The sequence below is a fragment of the Phoenix dactylifera genome, chromosome 4 (assembly GCF_009389715.1).
Source record: "Phoenix dactylifera cultivar Barhee BC4 chromosome 4, palm_55x_up_171113_PBpolish2nd_filt_p, whole genome shotgun sequence".
NCBI classification, from domain to species: domain Eukaryota; kingdom Viridiplantae; phylum Streptophyta; class Magnoliopsida; order Arecales; family Arecaceae; genus Phoenix; species Phoenix dactylifera.
Window position 1 is genome coordinate 7,179,390 of NC_052395.1, and position 12,738 is coordinate 7,192,127.

Here is a 12,738-nt window from a genome sequence, read left to right on the forward strand (position 1 = left end):
ATAACAAGAGCATAATTTTAACAGGTCCTGAAGAGCACAACTGAAATTAGACTGGGAACAAGGCGTAAATTTGCCTAGGAGTAGCAAGGGTTTGACATATCTCCATGAAGAGTCGAGGTTGAAGATTGTTCACCGAGACATCAAAGCGACAAATATTCGGCTTGACAAAGATCTCGATGCAAAATATCTGACTTTGGTTTGGCGAGATGGATAAGAAGAGAATACCACATCAGCACCCGAATAGCTGGTACATTGTAAGTAGAAGATGTATAATATATTAATTGTCAAAATGGTATTTTATGCATTAATAATGAATAGAATATACAACTGAGAAGATACTTAGTACTAATACAGTTTGTGGTACTTATCTTATTGACAGTGTCATGCACTGTTAGCTTTGAACACTTAATATTTGGTTGGTCTTACTGCCATTCATACTTTTTGTATACTGTATGAAGTTGATCTGTATTTATGCAGAGGATACATGGCTCCTGAATATGCAACAAGGGGTTACTGACAGACAAAGCAGATGTTTACAGGCTTTGGAGTTGTTGCATGGAGATTGTTAGTGGAAGGAGCAACACAAGTTATAGGCCCAAGGAGAACTCGTTTTTCTTCTTGATCAGGTAAGGGTTATTGGATCTCATATTTTTGTTCAAGAAATGTTGTTGACATGATCATTGTTAGGTGAAGGACAAGATTACTTTTATATACTAACAAAACGTGAATGTATAACGATGATTCATTTTTTTATCCTCAGAAAAAAAAGTATGAGTTCATTTACATAGCAGATCTAATTGCTTTGGGCCAGTAAAGCAGATAATAATGTTAATTCGTTGAAACTGTCTAAGCCTCCTTCTGAATGGTCATAGAACACCTAAGTTGAAGTCCTTCCAAGCATTTACTTAGGGTTGTCCTCTTTATATTTAAAAAGAATCAGGAGCAAGAAATGATAGGGGTTGCAAAAACGAACCAACCCGACAACAGATCTGACTTGACCATGTTTAGGCTGGGTTTGGTGAAGATTTTTCCATTGGGTCAGGTTTGGGTCAATTTTTTTGACTCGGACTTCAAATATAGCTCCATTGATCTAAGGTGGGTGCCAGATCATCTTGAACTGGTTGGGTTTCTTATACCCAACAGTTTGGACAAATCAGTCTACCTGGATAATTTGTTCCATAGGTACCCTGGAACGGCTTATGCCCAACAATTTTATTTAACTCATAAATGCCCTTACAATCTCAGCGTACCCTATGTTTAATAACAGTAGTATTATTCTATGGTATTGTTATAGTATAATATTTTAATGTTACATTTATGAATATATCCTATATCTACAACTATATATAAATTAACATTTATATTCTATAATATAATACAAGATTGATAGTACATTGTTATTAGAATAATAGAATAATTATATTATCATGGTATGATTATATTTATATTTAAAATGTTCTATTATTATTACGTTGGATTTGTACTTGATATGTTTAATATCAAAATAATTTAATACATTCTTTTTTTCAAATGGCCCAAGAATAAAGGAAATTGCAAGGGCAACCTTGTCTATTTCTTGAAAGTCACCCCTTTCTTTCTGATCCTTAGATAGCATGGAACAGCACAATACAAAATTGTAATCATTACTTGGATAACAACATTTTTCCTCGAGACAAACTAGACGATATCCACTAAACTTGTATTGGTTGCACCCACCTGGGATAACAAATCACTGAAGACGCATGCCCTTTCCAAACTGGCCTAAACAGGTTGGATTTGGATAAAGCTTTTGATCCAACTTGGATCGTGAAGATAGAGTTCTTTATTTGTGTGAGTTTGGTCATGCCGAGTCAGGTCATGACATGACATTAGGTTTTTAAGAGTAGTTGTCTTTTCAATACTATTTTTAGTTCACCTAGAACTGAGCCACCGAGTCTTTAGTGCTGGATCTGATGGGTGGAGTAGGTTTGCAGTTGGGTCTTGCAAAGTAGAGTAGGTTATGGGACAATATAGCGAGGATTGTTCATGCAGGTCACCTGTGTGTACTTATGGGTGAAAGAGTTCTCATTTGACGCTGACCATGTTAACTCTGAGTTAACATTATTACGGTATTATTCTAAATTGACCTAACCAACACAACGCCACCTATTTTCATGCCTAGAAATAATGAAAAGAATCTCTTACCACACTGCATCAATCTCATCAATTCCCAGTTTCATTTATACTCGATAACCAACTTTCATTTGACTATTGTGTTGGAGCGACCTTTAAGACGAGCCAATTTAACCAAGCAAATCTCTCTTCCTAATCCTTTTGTTAATAAACTTCTCATCCTTGCTGCCTAGCTTGGATTAAGCCATCTCCAGTAGCATATATTTCCTTGTATTGATATTTTCTGTAGGATACATTCAGTAGAGGCCAAATAGGCTGCTAAAGATCATACAAAAACTAATCCATCAACACATTTGTATGGCATTTAGTTTAATCAACCTGCATTGAAAACTGTTGACAGAATATCCTTCTGTGTGTTTGCCTGAATCAAGTTCTTCACCCATCTGGCTGTGTTTTTTTATCCTACTGGCTGGTCATGCCATAGCCATTCTAACTGTCAGCAAAGTGAATTGCCATCTTCATCCATGGATACACTCTTATGGTTAGTTACTTGAGCTGACACAAGCTTATTAAAATATAGTCATTTTTTTCCAAATAAGACATGAGGACCATGTAGGCGTGTGTTTATTCCCACATCTGTTATTCGCTGAGAAGATTTTGGGTACTTATACATGATCAAAAAATCGAAATAATACTTTCCGACTAGCCTTTTTGGGTGAGGTTCTAGGTTGTTACAAATATATCAGAGTGAACTCGGCCCATAACTATGTGGACTAGGGAACACTGTACCATGGATTCATGGAGGTTGACCACAGACCAATCGTGGTGCTTATGACTAGATTTGAATGAATTTGAACTCTTAGCCTAACGAGAACGTCAAGGCTTGAACAAGAGGAGCATGTGAGGATTCGTATGGGCTGTGTTTAGTCTTACATCGGTTATTCGCTGAGGAGATTTTGGATATTATATAGGATCAAGAAATCCAAATAATACTTCTGGCTAGTTTTTTTTGGATGAGACCTTAGGTGTTTAAAATGGTATCAAAGAGAACTCGGCCCATAGCCTACGTGGACTAAGAAACACTGCACACGGGTTCATGGAGGCTGACTACGGGCCGATCGTGTTACTCATCATTAGATTGAATGGATTTGAACCTTAGTGATGGGACATCAGGACGTTCGTTCAGACGATCGAGCCATCAGGGCTGCTCGCTCGCGTTCGCACCAAGGTTGACATCATTATGGCTAGGAGATGGTTTTGAGCCACCGATTTGATCAGCCCCGATTGAGTCCATTCGAGTCTGCATCATGTTCTTTTATTGCCTTATTAGTTGCTTTTGTTTGAGTCAATTTGGTTATGTTTCTGTTATTTTGGAGTCGATTTGGTTGTTGAGTCAAGTGATTGGATCAATTGATCAATGTAAGACCTAATTATAAAGGTCAAATTTTGGGTGTAATTAATTGGTTTAATGGTCTAATGTTAGTAAGGTTTAATTTGGTATGTAATCAATTAATTGACATAGTCAATTAATTGAGGAGTCCAGTTTGGTTAGTTGTTAATTGTTTGACTTGATCAATTCATGATGTAATGCCTATATAAGGGTCACCCGCTCATGAATTAGGAAAATTGAATGATTGAATAAAAAAACCCTAGCCTCCTTTCTGTTTGTTCTTCCTCCTATTCTATTTTCTACGTCTCTATAACCTCTTCTTCCTGCATCTCTATAACCTCTTCTCTTCCTCCTTTTCTTTTCTTCCTCTTTCTCTCTTCTTCTTGCAGTAGTCCGCCATCAGCTTGGTATCAGAGCAGGCCGGCTTTGCCCTTGCTGTCAAAGCCACGATTCAGATTCTCTTCTCTCCCTCGGTTCCCACCGACAACCAGAACATGCCCTTCTCTCTCTCTATCAGTTCTGTTGATCCAAAAAGAGAGGGTCCATCTCTTTCTCTCTCCATTTTCACCAAAAACAAAAGGGAAAAACCCCGGTCGCCGGAACCTTCCCACCTGTCGTCGTACCCACGCCCGCCGCCGTCACTAGGCGCCGCAGCAACACCCGGGCCACCGTCGGATGTCCACACTGTGAAGGATGGGAATGCCGCCCCACCCACATCCGATCCTGCCTTCCGCCGTCACCAACCCCTTCCCTGCGACAACTCTTTTATCAGAAACCGTCACACCCGCGGCCTCCCTCGCAGCCTGTGATGCGTCGCCAGGATCCGCCGGCCTACCGGAGCCGTGACCGCCGCCCTACGCCATAGCCTTGGAGCCCCACCTACGACCGCCGCCGCAAGGGTTGGAGCGCGCCTCCCGAACTGTCGGGAGGTTGAAGTTGTTTAACGGGTAAGCTTCAAACCCGTTAGCCCGGAGGCCGCACAACCAAGTAACCCAGGTCCATTAAAAGAAAAAAAGATATCGCACGTGAATGACACGTGCCATCAAAAAAGAAAAAGAAAAAGGGGCGCACGTGATTTACACATGATAAGCCTGTAACGGACATTGGGGTCGGATCAAACCTGATAACTTGGATCCTAACGGATCTGAGTTAAAAAAAATGGACCTGTTGTCTTCCTCCTTCGCGGCCCATGCCGCAACGCCGGTGCCGCCGTCCCGCATTGTCCACGGCCTCCGCCTGTGCCGCGTCGCATCCCGCCACCATCCGCGGCCTCCGCCTTGCCGCGGCCTCCGCCTTGCCGCGTCACCGCTGGACGCAGCGGATCTTCACCGGCCGAGCCACCGCCTAGAGATCTCCATTGAGCCGCGCCGCCTGCACCGCCACACCCGCATGCCGTGAGCCCTCGTTGTCGAGCGCCTCCTTCCCGAGCACATTCTTCCTCTCTCGGCCGATCTCCCACGATCGCCGCACCTTCCTGCCGTCGCCTGCCTCACCCCACCACCTTCAACCACCCTTCGGTCGTCATCGTCCACCTCAAAGCCCTCCGCTTCCCCGTCCACCTGGCTTCTCCCACGTCCTCTACGCCTCCGTACCCTGCTCCTCCACTGCCTGTCACCATCCCGAGCCGCCCCTCTTCCATTTGCGGCCGCCGACCCTTCCACCATTCGCCTTCCTTCCCTCCCATTTGGCTCTCAGGTTTTCGGTTGAAATTCCTTCACCACCCCATCTTCCCCTTCCATCCACCCACACCACACCCGAACCCTCTTTTGGCCCAACAGGCCCGACAACACAGCCAACCCACCCTCCCCACCTTCTCAATCCATTGGCCCAACAGGCTCCCTCCAACCACTTTCCCCCACTAAATCAGCTGAGCTGATTCCATCAGGGCCACAACCGATTCCCGACTCCTTTATCTAAGGCCCACAGGTCCATCACAACACCAGAAGCCCTCCATTCTTTCTCTTCAGGCCCCGCTATTAAGCAAATCAATCAAGTCTGCAAATTGCTGAAGTCAGCTCCACTGACTTGCCGAGGTCAGCCTGATTGGAGCCATTTGAAGAGCCCACTAGCTGCACAGCGCTTCTGGTTGTCATCCGATTCAGCATCCCTTTCTCCACTAGCGAGCGAATCTGGTCATCTGCTTCATGACAGAATTTTTTCCGGCCAGACCTACACTTGACGGGGTCAAGTTTTTCCCATATGGGAGGAGTTGATGGGGACATCAGAGTCATTCGTTCAGACCGATCGAACCATCATGGCTGCTTACTCGCGTTCGCACCAAGGGTTGACATCATTATGGCTAGGAGATGGTTTTGAGCTAACCGATTTGAGTCAGGCACCGGATTGGGTCCATTCGAGTCTGCATGATGTTTCTTTTATTGCCTTATTAGTTGCTTTTGTTTGAGTCGATTTGGTTGTATTTTTTATTATTTTGGAGTCGATTTGGTTGTTGAGTCAAGTGATTGAATCAATTGATCAATATAAGACCTAATTATAAAGGTCAAATTTTGGGTGTGATCAATTGGTTTAATGGTCTAATGTTAAAAAGATTTACTTTGGTATGTAATGAATTAATTGACTTAGTCAATTAATTGAAGAGTCTGAGTTTGGTTAGTTGTTAATTGTCTGACTTGGTCAATTCATGATGTAAGACCTATATAAGGGCCACCCTGTTCATAAATTAGAAAAATTGAATGATTGAATAAAAAAAATGCTAGCATCCTTTCTGCTTCTTTTTCCTCCTCTTTTCTTCTTTCTGCGTCTCTATAAACCTCTTCTTCCTGCGTCTCTATAACCTCTTCTTCCTCCTCCTCTTCTTCTTCCTCTCTCTCTTCTCCCTGCAGTGGTCCGCCATCACTTAGCCTGACTTCGAACGAGGGGAGTATGTGAGGACCGTGCAGGCATATATTTAGTCCCACATCGGTTATTTGTTGAGGAGATCTTGAATACTTATGCAGGACTTAGGAACCCAAAAATAAACCTTCTGGCTAGCCATTTTAGGTGAAGTCATTGGTTGTAACAAATGGTATCAGAGCGAACTTGGCCCATAACCTATGTGGACTAGGGGACACTACAGCACGAATCCGTTAGGGCTGACCATGGCCGATCGTGGTGTTTATGATTAGATTTGAATGGATTTGAACCCTTAGCCTGACGATGACGTCGAAGCTTAAACAGGGGGAGTATGTAAGGATCCGTGCGGGTGAGTGTTTAGTCCCACATCGGTTATTCGCTAGGTAGATCTTGGGTACTTATATAGAATCAAGGAACCCAAATAACATATTTCGGCTAGCCTTTTTGGGGGAGGTCCTGCATTGTTACAAATGATATTAGAGCGGACCCGGCCTATAAACCTATGTGGACTAGGGGATACTACAACACGGATTCTTGGAGCTGACCTTCCCCCAATCATGGTACTTGTGATTAAATTTGAATGGATATAGATCCTTAGCCTGACGAGGACGTCAGGGCTTAAACGGTGGGAGTATGTGAGGACTCGTGCGGACGTGCGTTTAATCCTATATCGGTTATTCGCCGAAAAGATTTTGGATACTTATATAGGACTAAGGAAGCCAAAAAAATACCTTTCAGCTAACCATTTTAGGTAAGGTTCTGGGTTGTTACAAAGACATTGCCTTCACTTTAATCTAAATTCGTATTCTGTAGTGTTTTCTTTGCCCGATTTATCACTTGAATGTTCTGTTTTTCTTTATTGTAAGATCTGAATTGAACATTGATGCTTACTTATTTTTCTTCTACATTAATTGCAGGCCTATGTTTTACAAGAGGAGGGAAGACTGCTTGAACTCGTTTGACCCAAGCCTTGGTTCGAACTACTCAAAGGAAGAGGCAATGCAGATGTTGAACCTGGCTATTATATGCACCAACCTATCTCCAACTCTCAGACCCACAATGTCCACTGTGGTGAGCATGCTAGACGGGAAGATGCCTGTGCGGGTACCTACTACAGAGTCCAGAGACTCCAAGAGCCATGGATCTGAGAATCAGGTCCTTTGAGGAAATATCCCAAGAAAGCCAAGCACGGAGCTTTCCGACTGATGAGCAACGGTTTGATACCTCAATGTCTGCCCAAAGTTGCGAGGAAGAAATAACTCCACTTCCTGGATCAAGCAACCTTCTATCAGATTACAGAATTAGTTTATAGTTGAGGGGTTGTGGAAAAGTAAATTAAAAGCACTCACCTTCTGGATATAAATGCATGGATGTACGTAAGGAGATGATATAATTAAGAACAGATCATGTGGACGCATATCCGTCATCTCTTCTGTTATAGTCAAGAATAAAGTGGGCGTCTTGCCTCAAGCAGACTTGTGACTCTCTCCATTACAGATACAGTGGTTCTCGTGCAGCAAAAGTTGTATTGTTACGAAGAGCTCACATGGTTAGTTTCGTTTTATAGAAGAAAATAGAAGGATGTTTTTCTTAAATTTCCACTAGTTGTATGGGTATTTAACAGGAAACTGTGTGATATTTGGAAGAATAATAATACAGCGGCTTTAGTATTTCTGCTGCACCTAGAAATATTTCGTATAAACTATTTACAAGATCTAATTAGTGCGTAACCGATATGGGACTAAATACATGTTTACACGGATTCTCACATGATATCAGATGCGGAGCCTAGAAATTGGTCTGCGGGGAGGATATTCTTACTCGTCTTTGAGTTCAGAAAGTTCCGTATGCAACCTTTGTATTTTTTAAAAAAAATATCTATTCTTTTTATGTTTTATGAAAAAAAAACTGCCTTGGCATTGTAATGGCTTTGGGCATATATATATATATATATATATATATATATATATATATATATATATATATATATATATATATATATATATATTTCAAATTTCCATGACAAACATTTTTCTAAGAAAAGTTTGTATCATATGACAAGAATATTTTTTTCATTAAGTAAATAGTTTGGGCAATGTAAGAACTGATACAAACTTTTCTTGGAAATTGGTCTGCGGGGAAGATATTCTTACTCGTCTTTGAGTTCAGAAAGTTCCGTATGCAACCTTTGTATTTTTTTAAAAAAATATCTATTTTTTTTATGTTTTATGAAAAAAAAACTGCCTTGGCATTGTAATGGCTTTGCGCATATATATATATATAATATATATATATATATATATATATATATATATATATATATATATATTATATATATATATATATATATATATTTGAAATTTCCATGACAAACATTTTTCCAAGAAAAGTTTGTATCATATGACAAGAATATTTTTTTTCATTAAGTAAATAGTTTGGGCAATGTAAGAACTGATGAATGATGAAAGAATGAAAGAAGACTCAAAAAACAGGGGAAACTGAGGAACCAACCTCAGTCCTTTTACTTCTCCGAAAATCAATCACCTTATTACATCCCATGGTCTATATATAAGGATACACAACTGAATAACAGAAACTTTAACTATCTAACAGTAAGCAACTGAATGAACGGAAACAGTTGAAACAGTTGAAGTTCTTGACTTCAGGTGAAGTTCTTCGAAGCTCAGCTGGGCTGAGAGATGAACTTTGGTTCACAACAGGCAATAGTATAATTATTCTTTCATTATTGCCTATCATGTCTTTCTATGATATCATCATCATAGCTGTTATGATAAGCATTGCTTTAATACTAGATAATTTCTAATTATTAAGGAAAATGATGGCTAATATAATTGTTATAGCGGGGAAAAAGGATTTCAATGGATGTCCATTATAACAATATAGTACCTTAATCGAAACCTTGAATAGTTATGACAACTGGTCTTTTACCGGAGAGCCATTTCGGTATGTCTTTGTCGGCTGAAATTTGATTCCCTTCCTTCTGGTTTCAATGGATGTTTAATGTTTAGCCCCCCCACCCTCCCTTTTTTATTTAAATATACACAGAATGGGAGAGAGATGGTGCAACAGGGATGATGGATCACTAATGCATTGCTTAATTGACTTATGCAGCGGGTTTGTAGACATTGCACGCTGGCTGTACAAACATCTCTTCTTCACAATTCCTGGAAATTATCATCTTTTATTTTCTTTTTTGATTTTTTTAAAAGATATCTCAAAATGGGAGAGTTCTGAGATTGTTGACGAAAGAGTTACATGACATTTTTTCACGCTTACCCCAAATACTACCCCGAGTTGGATTGCGCTCAGGTTTGGTGCTTCCGGGAACCGGTTCGTGCCGGGCCGGGATCGGATCTAAAGTTTAAACTCCGGGTTGTTTTCAGGCCTAGGCCTACCCGGTCCATTATGCACACCCGGCCCATTATGATGATGGATCTAATGACTGTTTTCTAGTTTTTTATACAGTCAATGTCCAATCTCCCTCATTGCCAATATTATTGGTGGGACTCGCATGTCCTGTAATAATTAATTGGAAGAGCAGTCTGAGAAAGACCAATTAGCCTCAGTCTTCAAGCATTCGGGGAAAGGTTGATGGTGGCACCGTCTTGGTGGTTGAGCTTTGGCTATTTAGATGAAATACTGGAAAAGGCCACGGTGGCACCATTAATTTAGTGGACCAATGGCACTAGCAGTTAGTGTGACCCATCTACTGATATCTCTCCACGGTCCCCTCCCATTTGGCTATTCTTCCTCTGCGACCGAAGACCAGTTCAAGACAGCTGGTGGATCGACAAGTTGCCGGGAGGATTGAGAAAGGCGATAGGGGAAGATTTTTGTCTGCTACGCAACCACGCGTAGATTTTCCACGCCAATCTCCCACACGGAGACTTTAATCTTATGGGTTGCCTCTGAAGCAATTTTTTTTTTCCTTGACAACGATAGGCTGTTTTTTTTTTTTTTTAATTGATGCATGGCTTCTATATGTCTAGACCTCTCTAAGGTACATTTAATATAACCATACTATTAATCCAAATTTGGAGGTTTTAATAATGGTCTTATATTGGATATTAAACTAAATATAAACCTATATGTATTAAAAAAAAATTAAATGTAAATCTACTTAAAAATAAAACTTCATCCTAGATACACAAAAACTAGATCTTTCAGTAGACAAAGAATAGTTTTATCCTTTTTGTTCCGTACAAGGATTAATTTTATCTTTATTTATATCTTCTTAAACTTATATGGTGATTCTAGGGGACACGACTCTTAATGAACGGATGAATCATGTGCCCTTTGACGCTCACCATTTCACATCAAATACACTATTTGAGCAAGACTGAGAGAGATTTTTTCAATTTATGTTATTGATTTTTACTACATCTTGATTTGGCTAGTTTGAATTCAACCTTGATTGCAAGGGGAGGGCATGGGCGTCTCAGGGGTGTATCTTTCGTGCCAAAGACGGATTCACCTTCCTTTGCACAAATCCTCTGTTGGATCATCAGCTGCTACTTTGCGATATGTGCCAACGGATGAATGATGGTTCAGAATGCTTTCAAATCTGTGTTGCGGGTGATCCAACCGTATGTTTGTTTGCCAAGGAAGATGAATCCTTCTTTTGTATGGGAGTTTAGGCAGTGAATGATGCTTCAGCCATTATTGGGTGTGGGATCCACATGAAGTTGGCTGAGGCTCTGGAATTCTTTCAGTTCTCTTCATTTTTTTTTTTCTTAACATCATAATGGTCCATAACTATTTTTATAAGGTCTGTTAAAATGGAATAATGCCATTATTGAAGTCTTGCTGCTGCAAGGAGATAAAGATGTATATAAAGACTGCTATCAGCCACCAATTCGTTCCCTGCTTGGTTCCAGTTCGCATGTAATAGTGGATGATCGTTGCAATGGACATGAATAGGAGTGCTTCTATTTTGAGAACCAGATACAAACTCCAAAAAGCTTCACTAACTATACTACTTGACACTAGCCAAAATATGTGTTACTTGAGTTTGGGCCATTCTTGCATCCGCAGTGACTGGAAATTTCTTGGCGTGCATATATAAATCAGATAAATGTTGTTTTGTTAGTTTTATTTTTGACTCCATGAGGCTACTGGAGCCATCGTCCAGTGTTTTATGAAAAAAGAAAGGGGGGGGCCTGTGGAGAGGAAGATTGGCTGATAAGAAATTCATATTTGGAGGCAAGTGGAAGTAATCAGCCTGCAGCTGTGGCTTGTGCGCAACCGGGCGGCTGCAAGGTATGAAGGGCCGTCTGTTATATTTATTTTGATTGTGCTGATCTTGCAACTCTAGCGAGGTACAAGATATCTAACCAACGGATACTGAACTAAGCTTTAGATGCATCTGGGATGCAAGCATGTCATGAATTTAAAAAATTTTTTATAAAATTCTAAAATTATTTTATGTGAGAATTTATGCGGCTGTGTTTTAACTTTACATTAGCTGTGTATTAGATGAATCTTAGGTGCTTAGATATGGTAGAACAATCTCAATAACATATTTTGGTTAGATTTTTTGGATGAGATTCCAAATTATTATAAATGGTATGAAAGTGGAGTTGGTTTATAGCTCATATGGACAAAAGATATTGAAGTACGGATTTGTTTAGGTTGACCATGAATTGATTGTATTTGTAAATAAATTTATGATATTTATAATTAAACTTGGAGAGATTTAGCGTGTTATCGTTTTGATGATAATGGTATCTGAGAGCTTTCGAGGTGCTCTTTTAATTCAAGCTGTTGAAATTAAAAGAAAAAAATACTTTTTTTTGGATTGAGAAGACTTCGACGACTGGTTTTCCTGTTACACTGTTGAATGTCCGATCTCCATCATTCCCAATATTACACAGTGGGACTCGCATGCCCTGTACTAATTGATTGGAACAGCAGCCCGAGTAAGACCAGTGAGAATCGGTCTTCGGAGAAAAGTTGACGTGGCCATGGTGGCACTATTAGTGGATTGATGGCACTAGCAATTAGCGTGACCCCTCTTTGTCGACTCCAACGGCGGCATGATGTCTTTCCCCTGTTGACTCCCATTTGCCTATTCATCGAGGTTAACCTTTACCTGGCTGGAGCAAGGCGGAACCTAAGCGACTAAAATAGGGGAGCTCGAGTCATGTAGAGTGGAGGAGGTTAGCATCGGTCTAGTTGCCTCGGTTCGTTAATGTCATTACTCCGATCTGATTTATAAATCGGAGGGCATGACAACCACCACATATAGAAAATTTTCTTCACAAGTATGCAGGACATCTCAATATGATATCATAAATATGTAACGAAATAATTTAAATAATAATACATAAACTTTATTTCAATACCTAGCTCAACATTTAAAT

At 40.4% G+C, this 12,738-nt stretch overlaps 1 protein-coding gene across 1 annotated transcript; it reads left to right on the forward strand.

Annotated features, from left to right (window-relative positions):
• Nucleotides 1-477: 477 nt before the first annotated feature.
• LOC120110444 (probable LRR receptor-like serine/threonine-protein kinase At1g53430) lies at nt 478-8,036 on the forward strand. The gene is made up of 2 exons (XM_039125423.1): nt 478-626; nt 7,273-8,036. Exons 1-2 carry the CDS (start codon nt 556-558, stop codon nt 7,517-7,519), a joined length of 318 nt encoding a protein of 105 aa, XP_038981351.1. The 5' UTR covers nt 478-555; the 3' UTR covers nt 7,520-8,036.
• The last annotated feature ends 4,702 nt before the right edge of the window (nt 8,037-12,738 follow it).